This window comes from Hirundo rustica, chromosome 1, assembly GCF_015227805.2.
Source record: "Hirundo rustica isolate bHirRus1 chromosome 1, bHirRus1.pri.v3, whole genome shotgun sequence".
NCBI lineage: Eukaryota > Metazoa > Chordata > Aves > Passeriformes > Hirundinidae > Hirundo > Hirundo rustica.
The window spans coordinates 155,407,915-155,426,082 of NC_053450.1; the positions used below are offsets into that span (position 1 = coordinate 155,407,915).

The window sequence follows — 18,168 nt, forward strand, 5'->3', positions numbered from 1 at the left end:
GGGAATGGCTTGAAACTGAAAGAGAGTGGGGTTAGATGGGGTATTGGGAGGAATTCCTGGCTGGGAGGGTGGGCAGGCCCTGGCACAGGGTGCCCAGAGCAGCTGTGGCTGCCCCTGGATCCCTGGCAGTGCCCAAGGCCAGGCTGGGCAGGGCTTGGAGAAACCTGGGATTGTGTAAGATGTCCCTGCCATGGCTGGGGTGGGATTGGGTGATCCTCAAGGTCCTTCCCACCCAAACCTTTCTGGGATTTTGCCTTTAAATTCTGGTCCCAGTTAAATCTTTGAAGTTCCACTGGGACATTCTCCCATTGGGAATTCGTGTGCCTTACAAAACTCGATCCCCATAATGGGATCTTTATTTCTGTGAAGAAGCTGAGAGCAGTTTCACCCTGCTCATGGGTGGGAAGCGTTGCTGGAGCTGGGGCTGGGGCCCAGCTGGAGTTGGGGCTCCCCAACTTCACCACTTCTCCTGGGACTCAAGGGTTTTCCTGGGTGCTGCACAATTTTCCTGAGAGTGGGCAATAAAAGGGGATTTTCCCTGAGCTGACGGGGATGCCGAGGGTGACCTCCGTCCCTGGGGTGTCCCCCAATGCCAGCAGCTCCGGGGCCGTGTGCCCAGGCCCTGCCAGGCGCTGATGCCAGCTGCTGGTGTCCCCCAGTGCCCCCCACAGCCACGGAAGCCATAAGGACGAGCCTGCCCGAGAGCCCCACGGCAGCGGCAGCACCCGGGGACCTTCCTGCCCCAGGCTCAGCATTCCCAGGAGAGGCTGCAGCCACGGAGGGACCAAAGGGCTGCACACCAGGTAAAGTCCTGGCTGGGGTAGGGCTTGGGCCTGCGAGCTGCAGAGGTGGGAAAACCATGGAATTGCTTCTCCTGAGGGAAACACGGCGAGGTGGGAACAGATCACAGGATCGTAGAATCACACGGGATCACACAGAATCACAGGGAATTACAGGATCACAGAATCACAGGATCACAGAATCACACAGAATCACAGGGAATTACAGGATCACACAGGATCACAGAATCACACAGAATCACAGGGAATTACAGGATCACACAGGATCACACAGAATCACAGGATCACACAGAATCACAGAGAATTACAGGATCACACAGGATCACACAGGATCACAGAATCACACAGAATCACAGGGAATTACAGGATCACAGAATCACACAGGATCACAGGGAATTACAGGATCACACAGGATCACACAGGATCACACAGAATCACAGGATCACACAGAATCACACAGAATCACAGGATCACACAGAATCACACAGGATTACAGGATCACACAGAATCACAGAGAATTACGGAGAATTACAGGATCACACAGAATCACAGGTTCACAGAATCACACAGAATCACAGAGAATTACAGGATCACAGAATCACATAGAATCACAGAGAATTACAGGATCACACAGGATCACACAGAATTACAGGATCACACAGAATCACAGGATCATAGAATCACACAGAATCACAGAGAATTACAGGATCACAGAATCACAGGATCACACAGAATCACAGAATCACATAGAATCACCGAGAATTACAGGATCACACAGAATCACAGGAACACGCAGAATCACACAGGATCACAGAATTACAGGATCACACAGAATCACAGGATCATAGGATCACACAGAATCACAGGATCACAGAATCACAGGATCACACAGAATCACAGGATCACACAGAATCTCACAGAATTACAGGATCACACAGAATTACAGGATCACACAGAATTAAAGGATCATAGAATCACACAGGATCACAGGATCACAGAATCACACAGGATCACAGAATCACAGAGAATTACAGGATCACACAGAATCACAGGATCACAGAATAATGCAGAATCACAGAATCACACAGAATCACCAGGTTGGAAGAGACCTCCAAGATCATTGAGTCCAACCCAGCCCCAACAGCTCGACTAAACCCTGGCACCCAGTGCCACATCCAGACTTTTTATAAACACATCCAGTGATGGTGACTCCACCACCTTCCCAGGCAGATCATTCCAGTACTGTATCACTCTTCCCATGAAAAACTTTTTCCTAATATCCATCCTGTATTTCCCTTGGCACAGCCTGTGGTTGTGTCCTCTGCTTCTGTCAGTGCTGCCTGGAGAAAGAGCCCAGCCCCAGGTGAGCACAGGCGCCCTGCAGGAACTGGGGAGAGTGATGAGGTCACCCGTGAGGCTCCTTTTCTCCAGGCTCAACAACCCCAGCTCCCTCAGCCCTTCCTCACAGGGGCTGTGTTCCCAGCCCCTCACTAGCCTCACTGCCTCTGGATGTGATCAAGGGTCTCAGTGACCACCCTGAGCTGAGGGGACAGAGCTGGACACAGCTCTCAATGTCCACCCTGAGCTGAGGAGACAGAGCTGGACACTCCACTCAGTGTCCACCCTGAACTGAGGGGACAGAGCTGGACACAGCTCTCAGTGTCCATCCCAGAGCTGGACACAGCACTCAATGTCCATCCTGAACTGAGGGGACAGAGCTGGACACAGCACTCAATGTCCACCCTGAGCTGAGGGGACAGAGCTGGACACAGCTCTCAATGTCCATCCTAAACTGAGGGGACAGAGCTGGACACAGCACTCAATGTCCTTCCTGAACTGAGGGGACAGAGCTGGACACAGCTCTCAATGTCCATCCTAAACTGAGGGGACAGAGCTGGACACTGCACTCAATGTCCACCCTGAGCTGAGGGGACAGAGCTGGACACAGCTCTCAGTGTCCACCCTGAGCTGAGGGGACAGAGCTGGACACAGCACTCAATGTCCACCCTGAGCTGAGGGGACAGAGCTGGACACAGCTCTCAGTGTCCATCCTGAACTGAGGGGACAGAGCTGGACACAGCACTCAATGTCCACCCTGAGCTGAGGGGACAGAGCTGGACACAGCTCTCAATGTCCATCCTAAACTGAGGGGACAGAGCTGGACACAGCACTCAATGTCCTTCCTGAACTGAGGGGACAGAGCTGGACACAGCTCTCAATGTCCATCCTAAACTGAGGGGACAGAGCTGGACACAGCACTCCATGTCCATCCTAAACTGAGGGGACAGAGCTGGACACAGCACTCAGTGTCCATCCCAGAACTGGACACAGCTCTCAATGTCCACCCTGAACTGGACACAGCTCTCAATGTCCATCCTAAACTGAGGCGACAGAGCTGGCCACAAGACTCAGTGTCCATCCCAGAACTGGACACAGCACTCAGTGTCCATCCTAAACTGGACACAGCACTCAATGTCCATCCTAAACTGGACACAGCACTCCATGTCCATCCTAAGCTGAGGGCCCAGAACAGGTCCTGCTGTGCCTGCAGGTGTGGGGACACCTGAGGGAGAAGCAGTAAATCTGCTCAGTTGTGTCCCAGTCAGGGAGCTCATTCCGTGGTTCTTTGCTGTCTCCAGATTTTAGCTCCAGGAAAATCCCAAGGCTGTGGCTAGGGCAGAGTGAGGGAATGGTTGAGGTGGGAATGGTTGAGGTGGGAATGGTTGAGGTGGGAATGGTTGAGGTGGGAAGAGCCCTCTGGGGTCACCAGGTCCAACCCTTCCCCAGCACTGCCAGAGCCACCCCTGACCCATGGCCCAAGTGTCAGATACATTCACAAGTACCTTTAAACCTGTCCTTTTAAAATATTCTCTCTAAAAAAAAATCCCCATTTTAAATGTATTTATACACAGACTCGTAGTGCCACTTGTTGTCCAGTTTCCTAATTCTTTATCCCGCTCATTTCCACAATTCTCCAGGGAACATCCATACTGCTTTTAATATATATTTATTTACACTCTTATTCATGTGTAAAATCACAATCTTTACGTTTTCTTTTGAAGAAGATCATATCCCTTAAAAAACCCACACCAAAGTCAACCCCAAATGAGGGCTGGTGCATGACGGATCCTTTTGGTTTGGTTCGCTAAAATATTTGTTTCGTCTAAATGGATCCTTAAGTACCATTTTAAAAGGGACTTCTTCCAATTTTCTATTTCTTTCTGACTTCAGTTTGAGTATCTAATTTAGATTTAATACATTTTCCATTGCTTGGGGAGGATATTTTTAGGTAATGACTCAAAAAAATCAGTAGAAATGTTATTTTTTGGTCATCAGCAATAGATGGGAGATGTTGAGGGCACGGAGCTGCAGGACACAGAGGGTGGGCAGAGCTTGGGGCTGTTGGGATGAGGAGCTGCAGAAGAGAGATGCAGTGCTTCTGGCACTGATCATTTGGAAAAGCTTGCCTCTGGAAAGCTGAAACATTAAACAAAAACTGACTGAAAAATCTCCTTTAAGGGGATTTTAGGCAAATAGGAGCTTAAATGCAGAGGTTTGATTGTGCTGCGAAGTGACAAACGTTGGTTTGGAGCTACCAGCTCAGTGTTAGGAGATACGGTGTGAAGAAATGACTGAGGCCAGTTTGAAGGAATAGAGAGAATTTGGGATTAATGGGAGGATTTTGTGTCAGGAGTGCCAGAGCTCCTGCTGGAGTGCCAACCAAACCCCCACCGCCAGCACAAACCACGTTTAGAATGAAGTGTGCAGCTTTGGAGCGTGGCAGGACTTCTGGTGCTCTTGGAAAACCCTCCCACAGGTGATGCCACACTTTCTGTGTCCTGCAGTAGAAGGAAAAGGAGCTTTCCCAGGGAAGCTGTGGCTGCCCCATCCCTGGAAGCGTCCCAGGCCTGGCACAGCAGGAGCTGTCGCTGCCCAGGACAAGGGAGTGGAGCTGGAACTGGGGACACCCTTAAGGTGCCACCCAGCCCAGCCCATCGTGGGGCTCAGCAGCGCTGTGATTCCTGTCTGGGCTCTGCTGGAATGTGCTCCTGGCAGAGCATCCAGCAGCTCTGGCCCCTGGCCAGCCGTGAGGCATCGGGGAGGTTTGGAACAGGAGCAATCCATCCTTGGCCGCTGCTGGGAGCAGATGGCAGCCCCATTGCAGGCAGGGCTGCAGAAGGAAAAGCTCTTAGATGCTTCCAGCAGTGGATAAGGATTGGAACAACCGGGGTGCACCGCTGGCAGGGGGAGGAGGAGGTGCTGGAAGGCAAGGGGAGAGCCAGGGAGCGAACCCCGTGTGTTCCCCAGCCATAAACCAGCAGCTCAGGTGTTTGCAGGGTTCCCCTGATCCGTGGTGCCTGTGTTCCTGGGCAGGTGCAGCCTCCGTTCCCACCGCCGACGCCGCGTCCCTTCCCGCCGAGGAGGCTGGGGCCGTTCCTGCTGGAGACCCCAAACCTGCCCCAGCTCCAGCCCCAGCTGCAGCGGCCAACCCTCCCCAGGCCACGGACGGGGGGTTTCCTCCTGAACCCGATGCCAACGCTCCCAAAGGCGTCCGTGACGTGTCCACCCCGGGGACAGAGCTCGGCTTCGCCCCGGGGACAGAGCTCGGCTTCGCCCTGGCAGCAGATGCTGGATCCCACCGTGGGGTGGAGCTGGGATTTGCCCCAGCAGCAGGTGTGGAGTCCCACCAGGACATGGATTTGGGATTTGCCCCGGCAGCAGATGCAGAACCTCACCATACTTTGGATTTGGGATTTGCCCCAGCAGCAGGTGTGGAGTCCCACCAGAACATGGATTTGGGATTTGCCCCGGCAGCAGGTGTGGAGTCCCACCAGAACATGGATTTGGGATTTGCCCCAGCAGCAGGTGTGGAGTCCCACCAGAACATGGATTTGGGATTTGCCCCGGCAGCAGGTGTGGAGTCCCACCAGAACATGGATTTGGACTTTGCCCCGGCAGCAGGAGCGGAACCTCAGCCTGCCTTGGATTTGGGATTTGCTCCAGCAGGAGATAACAAAGCTCAGCACGTTGTGGGCTCTGAGTTTGGCCCAGCAGCAGAAGTCAACCATCACCATGGCCTGGATTCTGGGTTTGCTCCTGCAGCTCCAGCCAAGCCTGTCCCTGCCGTGGACGCCGGGAGCGTGTCAGTGGCAGCTCAGCCTGGCCCTGCAGCTGCCCCCAGGGTTGCTGTGTCTGAGGAGCTGCTGACATCCCAGCAGCAGGACAAACCTGCAGGTGAGTGTGCCCAAACCCCAGAATCCCAGTCACGGAGAGTTCAGCTTGGAGAAGGCCTCTGAGGTCCTGGAGCCCGGCGTTGGTTGGCTCTGGGTGAAGCGCCCCGAGGAGAGCACACAGGAAATGCTTCACGGGGATTCTTATGTTTTAAACATAAAACTAGAGGGGTTTTAATGATTTCTGAATTTCCACTGGGCATTCTTAGCAGTGCTGAGTGGTCTCAGGACAGCCACGGAGAGCTGTTGGCTCGTCCCTGCCGGTGCCTGGCTTTGTGTCACCGCCACCCTCAGCTCTCACCAAAACCCCCCAGATCCTGCAGGGCACAGAGCTGGCAAACAGAGGCTCCTGAAAACAATTCCTGAAGAGACTAAAGGCCTTAGCTGATCGTTTTGGGATGGCTGTAGGTGTTGAGGTGCTGGTTTGCCACGTGCAGATTTGCTGTGCTGTGTGGATTTCTCCAGGGACACCATCCCTCTGGAGAGAAAACTCTCCAAAATTGGATTTATTCTATATTTATATTACTAAAATGCAGGAAATAGCCCTGGGCAGAGGCAGCATAGGTGGATTGGTTGTGGATGGGGTTGGAGTGAGATACTTTTTCTTATATTTTAATACTTTTTATGAGGTTTTAATGTTTGGGGGGGGGGGTTGTTTATGTTATGTTCTTTTATTTTTTAAATGTTTAACAATGACGATAAATTTTAAGAGAGAAATTTTAACCAAAAAAAAAAAAAAAAAATCCCACTAGAGTGTAGTGACTGAGAGGCCCAGGTGGGGTGAATGAAAGAGGAAGTGCAAGACCGTGCAGGGAGGTAGAAAGATCCTAAAAATCAGGTTTTGAAAGCGAGGAAACCCTTCAGTTCCTCATGGAAGGTACAAAAATTAGTCAAGGGAGCGTTTTTCCCCTTATTTAATCTGATCTACATTTAAAAAACAGGAATTATTTTTTTTCCTCCTTTCCATTCCATGCGCAGAAACAACAGCCAAGCTGGCAGCGGACTCCAAAGTCGGAGGTGGTGGGGATGACTCCGAGAAGATGAAGGACAGGAAACCCCCCCCGAGCCCCCCGGATGAGAACATTCCCGGGAAAACCAAGCACCACTGGGAGCCAGCAGGTGAGAAAAGCCGGCAGAGCGCTGCCCTGCCGCCCTCAGCAGCGCGCAGGCTCCAAACTGGAACCTCCAGCAGGTTCTCAGAGGGTGCCGCCGTTCACAGAACCTGGCCTTTCCTTCCTCCGTGGCTGTCGTCGTTTTCCCTCTCCGTTTCAGATTTACATGGAATTAATTACGGGGAGAGCTGCTCTCCCGTGTAATTATGCCTCGCAAATTCAAACTGGCTGTAATTATGCCGAGTGAGGAGTGTTGTGGTGGCTGTGGGGAGGTATTGTGAGGTGTAGATGAATACAAGATGATCAGCATTAGCCAGGCTGATAATGGATTTGAATTCCCAGTGGGAAGCTGGGATACTCTGAATTGGGTTGATTGCAGCGAGGAGAAAACCCAAACAAACCCTCACCCTGTGCTCAAGCCCTGAAACAGCCCCTGCTTCGTGCTCTACCCCCACCTTGGCATGTGCAAAATATAAAGGTGCTGCTGAGATGGGATTGTGAGGAGATGAACCAACCCTGTCCCATAAACTCAATTCCTGTTGAACAGAAAGTTAAACCCCTTTGCAAGGCCTGGGGTTTAGCTGCGGGCTGCCTCTGCTCCTGAGACCTGAAGCTTCCTGTTCCTGTCTTTCATGTTCCAGCTGAAGCAAAAGGAGCACTAGAAAATAAAGAGCTTCCAGAAAAATCTGCTCCTGCTGAGAATGGCCAGGCACAAAAGGAGGAGGCCGAGCACAACCACGTCCAGCACGCGGAACCTCAGGAAGGGAAAACCCTGCAGGAGCCCACAGGTAGGAGATAAATCATAAAATAAAAAATAACGCCATTTCCTCATGGAAACCTCCTCTGGCAACTCTTCGCCTCCTGCTCCTGGCTGTGGGGCCGCCTGGGCAAGCAGAAATGTCTTTGTGCTCCTCTCAGAGTTCCTGGTGCTGGGCTGGCCCTTCCCCTCGGATCCCTGCCCCTCTCCAAGGCTCTTTTCCCTCCACGTTCAAACTAAAAGCCCAAATCCGTGTGCTCTGGGTGCTTTATCACTGGGGCTGGCTCACAGCCGTGCTGGGGGATTGCAGAGCTCCTCATCTCTCTGCCATCAGCACTGGCTTCTATTTTGGCATTGGAAAGGACCGTTAATTCTTAGGAGGATATTCCCAGTGAGCATCTCCTTCCCAATCGAGCTGTGTAATTGCCAGAGGAAGATTTGGGATTTCCTCCTGCTCCAGAGGAGCTGGCGCTGCTCACACTTGGTGTGGAGGAGGATTTGTGGGCCAGGGCTGAGTGACAAACGACTGCTGCTCTCCTCAAAGCTGAGGGATCCCCAGGGACAGCGCAGGTGACCTTGGGACAGAGGCTCTGCCTCCCACCGCTTCCACCCTGGCTGCTGGGGAAACTTGGCTCTCCTGCCCCCATCTCTCTTCCCATCTTCCCACTAAACTTCTGTTTTCCCACTCTGGAAAGCTGCCAGCTAGGGATATAAAAAGGCTCGCTCTGATCTTGTCTTGCTGAGACAAAATGGATCCTTAATGCATTTTTAAAAAGCAATGGCGTGTCCTCACGAGAACCGGTGCTTTTTGGTGGGGCGGGAGCCTGTGCCAGACTCGTGTTTAAACAGCACCGATGTGCGGATTTGGGGCAGATGACGCAGGTGTTGGGGTAAATCCCTACCCCAGCCCTCCCAGGTGTGCTTCCGGTGCTGGGAAATCCTGCACATCTGCCTCGTGTGGCCTCTTTGAGAGGGCTGCAGTCACATAGAGAATACATTTATTATTTCTTTGATGGAGCAAATAGCGGCCTTGATGTTTGAGCAGGCTTCCTGTATTCCAGGTCTTCCCACTGCACAAGTCAGGCAAGCTCCCAAATCCAGGGACCGTGGGTTTGGCAGAGCAAAGCCTGCCCCAGTGCCTCTCACAGATGTGCCAGAGGAGCATCCCGTAGGTCTCCCACAGCAGAAGAGTCCTGAGCCCAGAGCACATCCCTGTTCCACAGCGGAGCTTGGCTGTGGTGCTGGAACATCCCCTCGCTTTAGGGCTCCTCACAAAAACGCCACGGAGCCTGTGGAGAGCTGCAGAGATCCCCCCCAGGAAAACTGGGATTTGGAAGGCGCCGTGGTGAAGAAAAAGAAAAAGAAACCGAAACAAAGGAGAAGCCAGCTGCCAAGAGGGATGGAGTTCTGGGATGAGAACGGAGCAGGCTCCAGGGCTGCCAGGAATGCTCCCTTTGGGGCGGGATGGCAGAATTCCGCGCGTCCCGGAACGCCCTCGGGAAGCAGAGCTCTGGACGTGCCGAAGGATGCTGAAATAACGACTGGGAGCCGTGTCCTGGATGAGCCAAACGCCTCCCCAGCGCCAGCCCCGCGACAGCAGGCCCCGAAATCCGGCGTGTTGGATGCCAGACCCGGGGAGGAAGTGAAGACACAGGGAAGGAGGGATGGCAGCTGGATGCTGGAATCTCAAGGCAAAAGCCAAGAGGGTCCCTCGGAGCAGGTGGACAAAACCAAAGTGCAGGAATCTGCTACAGCAAAGGGAGCCACCAAGCCCACGGAGAGAGAACTCCTCAATAAAAATAAAAATGAGAAGAGAGAGGAAAAGGAGTCCGAAGGTGCCGACCTGATGGTCAATCTGAGCAAAGCACGAACTCCCTCACAGACCAAACCTTGGGAATTGCCCCTTTCCCTTAAAAATAAGGAGCCTAAAAGCCCATCTCCAGGGCAGGAAGCACCCGGTGACCCTGTCCACCAGCCTCCCCTGGAAACAGCAGCCGAGAAAAGCTGGGAGAAAAGCAAAGGGCTTGAAAAGGAATCCCTCAAACAGCCTCACCTGGAGGCTGCAGCCCTGGAGAACAAGATCCCTACAGAGCCCAAGGCAGCTGGAGAGAGCAAAACAGGGTCAGAGGGAGGAGTGAGGAGCCCAAGGGATGCTCCTGGAGCTCCCGTTCCAGCTTTAGTTTCACCAAAGGCTGGGGAGATTCCAGCTGTGCAGGACAGAAGGGCCCAGGGTGTTCCTGATGCCCCCAGACATCCCAGCCCTGGCGAGGCAGGGGGCAGGGGGGTGGCGGCAGAGCCCCCAGACCCAGACAAAGGGACAGGATTCCCTCCTTCCCTGCAGCAGGATCCCGGCTGGACACACGGGATGGACAGGCCTAAAAAGAGGCGCGGCGAGGGGAAAGGCAAAAGAATTAAAAGCAGCTGGGAGCAGATGGTGCTCTCAGAGGATGGAGGCAAATCCACCGATGGAGGCAGGGCAGATGAGGCTGGAAAGGAAACGGTTTATCCCGAAAATGGCCAGGCTGGTGCTGCCAGAGGGCTCCCGTCAGCCAGCGCCGTGCAGGCGTGTCCTGCAGACAAACCCAAAAAAAGGGGCAGCGACGGCAGGAGCAAAAAAGGGGAAAGGAGCTGCTTCTTCCAGCAGCCTTTCCTGGAGAATAAGATGGATGCAGGGAGTTTCCCTGAGGTGGCTGATAAGGTGAAGGAGGGCAGTGATAAGGGCAGAGAGGGGGGCTGTGTCCCTGCTGGGGGCTTGCAGGAAAATGCAGCTAAAATACAAAGGCCAACTGAACTGGGGCCGGAGGAACGGAAAGAAAACGTTGGGAAAGGTGAAGCAGCTGATTTGGGAGCTTTAGACCGAGCTTTGCTGCTGGAGAAGAGCAGAGAGGAAGCCAGAACTCCGGCTCTGGCTGCCACCATCAGTCCCACAAAAGAGGTGGATTTGGTTGGGAGAGGCAGAGAGGCCGCTGGGCTGGGCTCGGATGTGACGGTGCTGGCAGAGAAAGCCAGGAAGAGGAGCAGTGATGGGAGGAGGAAACAGCCTGAGAAAAGTCCCTCTGGGCAGGCAGCTGTCCTGGGTGCTGGGGGGGAAGGCAGGCAGGAGCAGGTGGCTGGAGGCAGGAAGGAAATGAGCTTGGAGAAGGGGAAGGGGGCTGGTTTGCAGGGAGAGAGGTTGGCACAGGAGCTGGGGAAACCCGAAATCCAGGGTGGCAGCGGGAGCTTCTGGGAGCAGCCAGATCTTTCAGGCTGTAAAGCAGAGGCTTCGGAGCCAGAAACAGGCGGTGCTAAGGAAAATCGGCGTGTGGATAAAGGGAAGGAGGCAGATAAATCCCAGCCTCTCCCAGAGCACGGGGCAGGGATGCACAGTCCCACCAGGGAACTGGGGATGGACAAGCCCAGGAGTAAAAGCAGGGATGGGAAAGGCAAAAAGGCTGAGCAGAGCCCTGGGCTGCAGCCAGGTGACATCCCTGCAGTGGGACATGTTCAACAAACTCAGGCTGAGAAGGGCAAAGAGAATTCCAGGACTTCGGTGGCTCTGCTGGGTCACCTGCCTGATCCTGCCAAGGTACAGGCTCCCGCTTTGCCTCTGGAGCCAGGGAAATCTCACACAGGTGGGGAAGAGAAACACAAGAAGGGGGAGCCTGACCCACAGCAGCCTCTTCTGCTGGAGCACAAAGCAGGAGCGGCCATGCTCCCTCCTCCTGGCCCGGAGATCAGGGACAAACCCGAGGCAGGAGGTGCCAGCCCTTGCAGCAGGGATAAAAATCCTGTGGCAGAGCATCCAGCAGTGTCAGATCCCAGCCTGGCCCCAGTCACTGAGAGATCTAAAAAGAGGGGTTATGATGGAAGCAGTAAAAAGGCTAAAAATGCCTCCAGGCAGGCTGTTCCTCTAGAGGCAAAAGCAGACAGGAGCGAAGCGCAGCCTCCCGTGGCGTCTGGGGTGGAAGACACAGATTTGGTGGATGAGAACAGAAACATTAAAAACTTTCCCACTGGCCCTGAAAGACTTTGGAATAATAAAGGAAGTGATTTCAAACCCGTGTCTCAGACGGCAGCAGGCGGCCCTGGAGATGGGGGTGACGCTCCCTGTGGACTCCCAAAGCAGAGAGAGGGGAGTGCAGGGGCTGGGGGCCTTCCTCCTCCTCCTCCTCCTCCTCCTCTGGAGGCTGTGGCAGAGAAAAGCAGCAGAGAGCCTGGACCTGGTGCTAAGGAGATGCAGACCCCGAAATGCGGTGAGCAGCCCATCGGTGTGGGACACCAAGAACCCGGAGGAGAGGTTTCACAGAGGGATGGGAGAAGCGGAGACGCTGCTCCCCAGGGTGGCCAGCCTGAGGAGAAAAGTCACCTTTCCCCCCTGGCAAAGGTGGATGGTAAAGAAATAAAACCTGCTGATGAAAGGCACAACACTGGCAAGGCTCCCTCAGAGCTTCCTCACGAGGCAGCAGATCCCAAGCACAGAGCAGCCCCCGGAGCTGCCGAGGGGCCGGGGGGACCAGAGGCCCCCGTGTCCTGTGCAGAGGAGGGCACAGCGAGCATCTCCCCAGCCCCTGCAGGGACTCCTGGGGGCACTGGGAGCATCTCTGCAGCCGAGGCAGCCGTGTGCCAGGCTGTGCCAGGAGCTGGCATGGACGGGAAAGCTGGAGGGGCCGAGCCGGGCACGAGGAGTGAGCAGAGCTCACCCCAACACCGGGGCACTGAGGCTGCTGGCCTGCATGGGACAGCTGCCCAAACTCCCCAAAAACGGCCCAAAGAGAACAGAAAAGGTCCCTGGCAGCCTGCAGAGGAGGGCCCTGCTCGTGCTGGCCCGGCTCTCCTGAAGGACGCGCCGCTGTCGAAGTCCGAGGTGGATAAAGACAAAACCAAAGAAAAGGATTCGCAAGACACAAAGAAAGAAAGAGAAACTCAAGATAAAAATAGAGAAGCCCAAGCTACAACTAAAGAAAAGGTATCTCAAGACATAACCAAAGAGAAGGAATCTCAAGAAGTAACCAAAGAAAAGGAATCTCAGGATGCAACTAAAGAAAAGGAATCTCAGGACACAACTAAAGAAAAGGAATCTCAGGATACAACTAAAGAGAAGGTATCTCAAGACATAACCAAAGAAAAGGAATCTCAAGAAGTAACTAAAGAGAAGGGATCTCAGGACACAGCTAAAGAAAATGAGTCTCAGGACACAACAAAGGAAAAGGAATCTCAGGACGCAACTAAAGAGAAGGGATCTCAAGAAGTAACTAAAGAGAAGGGATCTCAGGACACAACAAAAGAAAAGGAATCTCAGGACGTAACTAAAGAGAAGGAATCTCAGGCCACAACTAAAGAGAAGAGATCTTTAGAAATAACTAAAGAAAAGCAGTCTCAAGCCCCAAGTAAAGAAACAGGAGAAGAATGTGATCAGAAGGCGGTGAAAGAGGCAAGGAAGGAGAGAGTGAAGGCAGCAGAGCAGCTCAAGGGCTACATGAGACCCACCAAGGCGCGCGGGGCGCCCGCCCCGGCGGCCAGGCCAGCCCCCAGAGCCGTGTCCCGGCAGCTGAACAGAGGTGTGTGCGTGCGTGTGCCCAGGGACCCGCCTTGGCATGAGCCCCGTGGGCATCCCGGCGTGGCATGAGGGGCGTGTGCTGCTCTCAGGGGGCTGCTGGGGCTGCTTGCCTGGCTCACGGTGCCAACTCTCAAAGTCCCGGAGCTCCGCCTCGGGCTTTGGCCCGTTGGGGTCGAGTGGGACAAACGTGGCGGAGTCTTTGGCGCTTTGGGGTTCTTGTCAGCCGAGGCTGGGAGCTGCGGTGTGACAGGGCTCCCCGTGAGCCTGCTCAGGGCTGGAGGATGCCAGGGGCAGGGAATGCTCTGCGTCCCTGCTGTTTGCAGGGTTTGGGTTTATCCCAGCTGCGTCCCCTTCTCCTCCTGCAGCTGGTTTGGCTTAAGCCTCCTTGAGCCACTTCATGCACAAAACGTGTTTCCTGCTAGAATCGAAACCTTTTCCAAAGCAACTCGAGCAAAACAATGGTGGGACTGATGTAAATTTTGGGACTTTATCCCTCTTAGGAGACTTTGGATGAGCTGGTCAGCATCCAGGGCTGGGCACCCTGGCTGTCCTCCAGGGAACAAGGTCCCTGTGCTCGTAGGAAATGAGCTGGAATTCATCCCATAGCACTGAATCCAGTTCTTAGAAATTTTGACAAATGGATAGAGACAAATCTACAAACCTTCTTGTACTTGTGCTCATTCTAAAGCTTCCTCAGAAAGAGTTGGCATCTCTGTGAACCCCACTCTGCCGAGATGGGCCGGGAAGTTTATCCCTGCCCTCAGGTGCTCTCCATTTTTTGCCTTGTCATCAGGCATGAACTTTTGTTGCTGTTCCTGCGGAGTTTCTTGCTGCCAGTTTGCATGATGCAGCCACTAACTCACCAGACCCCGAGCTCCAGAGTGCCTTAACATGCTGCTCAGGTTTTTGAGAGGTTTTGTAATTTTAATGAGTGTTGCATAACCTGAAGTAGCTCTATTTTAGTGGAAGTGGTGTTCTCTGCATGAACTTGTGCCTGCAGAAGTGATGCTCTTTGGTGCATGATGCAACAAAACAAAGGGAAAGCTGAAGGCAGCATCTTTTACAAAACCAACGTTTCTTCAAGGCCTTTCCATTGTCTGCCAGGAGTTTTTGAGAGAAAAGCTCCTCCTGAGTATCTTGCACAGGTAACGGTGCACGGATTGCAGGAGTCCTGGCTCAGAGTAGCACTCGCAGCCTGTGAGTAAGTCAGCACAAACTTTGCACCTGGAAGTTGCCCTGATGTGAGTTTACTCAGGGCTTTGGTAACCTTCCATTGCTTTCCTCCGTTGAACACTTTGTAGAGTCAGCGGTTGGTTTGTTGGGGTTTTTAAGAGGGTTTGTTGGGGTTTTTAAGAGGAGCTCAGAAGGCCCAGCTCAAATTCCCACTGAGGGTGCTGGGCCCTGCCCAGGCTCCCCAGGGAGTGGGCACATTCCCAACCCTGCCAGAGCTCCAGGAGCCTTTGGACAGCACTCAGGGATGCCCAGGGTGGGATTGTTGGGGTGTCTGTGCAGAGCCAGGAGTTGGATCAACGATCTTTGTGGGAAGCTCAGGAGCTTCCGCGGTTCCACGGCTGAGCTGGGAGCTCTTGGTGCCGTGCTCCCACGGCAGCTGAAGGTGCTTTGCCATCCCAGAACCTCGGGATCATTAAGGTTGGAGTCCTGTGCAAATCCCCACCTTGTCCCCAGCCCAGAGCACCGAGTGCCACCTCTGGGAATTGCTGGGACACCTCCAGGGATGGGCACTGCCAACCTCCCTCCGGCCCGTTCCCAGAAACGCAGACGCATTGCTGAGGCTCTTGTCTCCGTTTCCGTGCGTTCCTGGCCCTCGATGGACCAGCTGTTCCACGAGCTGCCAGCCCCCAGGTGGCCTGGCCGGATCCCTCGGGTGGCAGCAGCGGATCCGAGGCCGGAGCGCGGAATTCGCGCGTCGCTGGCGGCCGAGCGAAGGGCAGGGTGGTGACATCCCTGGCCACGGTGACTGTGCTTGTTCACTGACAGAGGATCAGGGAATTGGTCAGCTTGGGAAAGTGCAGCCTTGAACCCCAGCGCTGCCAAGGCCACCAGTGAACCGCCTTCCCAGCATTACTGACCACTTCCAGGGCTGGTTGATGCCTTGGGATGGCCGAGCTGGAACAGAGACTGGACAGAGCTGGAGAATAAAGTAGAGATTTATTGGAAGTCTTTTAGGATATACCTTGGGCAGGACAAGAGCCTGGCCAGGGACACACCCAAGGTGGACCCAAAATGGTCACAAAATGGTCACAAAATGGACACAAAATGGACACAAAATGCACAAACACTCACGAGGTCTCACACTATTATAAGTTTTGGTCCATTTGCACATCGGAGTTGAATTGTCCAATTCCAGCTCCAGGTTCTCCAGTCCCATCCTTCTTGTTTTCTCCCTCCAGCCACCGTTGTTTGTGCTTTTGGGCTGAGCACTTGTCCCAGGTGTCCTTGGTGTGCAGCAGGAGCAGGATTTGTTTTGTGTGGCTGCTGTGTGCAGAGAGCTGAGTGACCCTGGATGTGAGCTCAGAGCTGCACCTGGGCAGCGCAGGGTATGAAATACATGAAAATGAAACTGAAGGCATCATGGTGGTTGCAGCACTTCCCTGGGCAGAGCTGCAGGGATCCAGGAGATCGCTGTGAAGGTCCAGATGTCCCATGGACTGTGTGTCCCCTCCACGTGCCTGTTTGTGCTCCTGGTCTGTGACAATGGGATCTCGGGGTTTGTATCTTCAGCTGCTGCCACACCTTGGCCAACACCTCACCTGTGGCTGTCAGGCAGGACTGGGAGGCTCCTGCTCCACAGCTGATTCCTCACAGGATCCTGGAATGGCTTGGGAGGGACCTTAAATCCCATCCAGTGCCCCCCCTGCCATGGCAGGGACACCTCCCACTGTCCCAGAGTGATCCAAACCCCGTCCAGCCTGGCACTGGGCACTGCCAGGGATCCAGGGCAGCCACAGCTGCTCTGGGAATTCCATCCCAGCCAGGAATCCCTTCCCAATCTCCCATCCAGCCCTGCCCCTGGCAGTGGGAGCCATTCCCTGTGTCCTGTCCCTCCAGCCCTTGTCCCAGTCCTTTTCCATCTTCCTTATTTCTTTCCCCTGGTGGGCAGGCAGGGCAAAGAAACAAGATCCACTCCCAGATTAAGGCGTTTTGGAGGACGTCCTGCTAAAGCTGAGTGATGAAATCTCTTTAGCCAGGCTCCCATGTCCTGCACCGCCTGTTCCAGGATAACAGGATGCTCCCCTGAAAACACCAGCTCCTGTCTGTGCTAAAATAGGTCCCAGCGCTGTGATCCAGCTCCCTCGGGAGCCATGGCAACTGTGATGCTGCAGATTCCTCTCTCTGACGGAAGTTGGATCCATCTCCTGTAAATTAGGCCTTGCACTCTCCTGTAATTTTATTTTTTTTTCTTCTATTTTTGACCGTGCAGCTTAAGGAGCGTTGGCTATAAGGCTGATGGTGCAGTTCTTGAATTTAATCCCTTATGCCTCTTTTGGGTTTATTTCAGCTTCTCATTGTTGTCGTTGCCGTGGGAAGAAGTGCCCCAGAGCCTCCTGGAAAATCATTTTATACCTTTTAATGTCAGGAGGCAGCTGAGCTGATAACAGAAACAGGCCAGGCATTATCAGCCTTTACAATGGGACCGAACCTTTGTGTTGCCTCTTGTATGAATTAAAACTCAATTTGGCCATTCGAGACGGCAGTGAGGGTCCTAAATTCTGTACTTCCAAGGAGGGGCCTTGGCTGGCTGCTGGGGAGTGGTTAAGGGGGGAGATGATGGAAAGTTTTCACTCCGTCAGGGTCGGGTTCTTGGATTCTGATCTGCTGCTGACATCCCTCTGCTCCTCCAGCTCCAGTTCAAAGGCAGACTTGCAAAAGAATTTTTTTTTTTTTTTTTTCTTCAAGCTGTCCTTGAAGAATAGTCGATTAAAAAAAAAAAAAAAAATTAATTTGTTTCAGTGTTTGGGGGCTGTATCCTCTTATGGATTTTGATTTGCATAAGCTCTTCAGCCCAGGGCCAGCTCGGCTCGCTCCGGAGCCCGGTGCTCGTTGCACAACCGCCCTGTGGTGCAGACGGTCTGCTCCTGAATCCCTGCCCCAAATGGGGAGCGCTCATCTCGTCCCTGGAGCCCTCCTTCCCTCCCACCCATCCCCATCCCTGTGGCTGCCCGCTGCCCCCGGCCCGTGCCAGGCTGTCGTGCCGCCCACTGCCGCAGTCACCCCGTGGGACGCAGGGCGGATTTCTCAAGGGTTTCTCTGCAAATCCAATACATTGAAAAGCAAGAAATGCCCATCCCTGTCTAATTACAGGATTTGCTTCGCTTTTGCAGCCACAGCGAAGCCCTTCCTGTAAATATTTCCTTCTCCTGCCTGGTTGCCATTACTTTAAGCGGGTCTAGCACTTGCACAAGCGGCCTTTCAGTCGTGTTTGTAACTCTCCTGTGGGAGCCCAGACTGTGACTGGGTTTGTCTGACAGGAATTCATCAGCTGCCGAACGCTGTGTTGATCAGGGCAGGGGCTGAAGGGTGTGTGAGTGCAGCCGGTCATCCTGAGATCACGGGCACAAACGCGGCGGTGCTGCGGGGACGGGTCGTAACAGAGGTGCTCTAATAACGCTTCTGAAATGCTCAGTGTCGTCAGATTGCAGCCTGTTCGTTAATTAAAGACCTGTTAATTATCCCAGTGGGTGTGTGAGGGAGCTGAGCCCCGCGCGGTGTC

General features: G+C 53.9%; 1 protein-coding gene across 6 annotated transcripts in view; it reads left to right on the forward strand.

The window, feature by feature from the left end:
- Positions 1–18,168, forward strand: part of MAP4 (microtubule associated protein 4) — a 159,692-nt gene that overhangs the window by 95,364 nt on the left and 46,160 nt on the right. For 4 of the 6 annotated variants that reach the window (XM_040064439.2, XM_058421112.1, XM_058421117.1 and 1 more), the window contains exons 9-13: positions 660–803; positions 5,175–6,035; positions 7,010–7,150; positions 7,785–7,931; positions 8,962–13,437. In XM_040064439.2, coding sequence (XP_039920373.1) covers positions 660–803; positions 5,175–6,035; positions 7,010–7,150; positions 7,785–7,931; positions 8,962–13,437 — 5,769 coding nt within the window. The remainder of the gene's footprint in view (positions 1–659; positions 804–5,174; positions 6,036–7,009; positions 7,151–7,784; positions 7,932–8,961; positions 13,438–18,168) is intronic. The other 2 variants (XM_040064491.2, XM_058421119.1) reach the window with 1 other exon arrangement.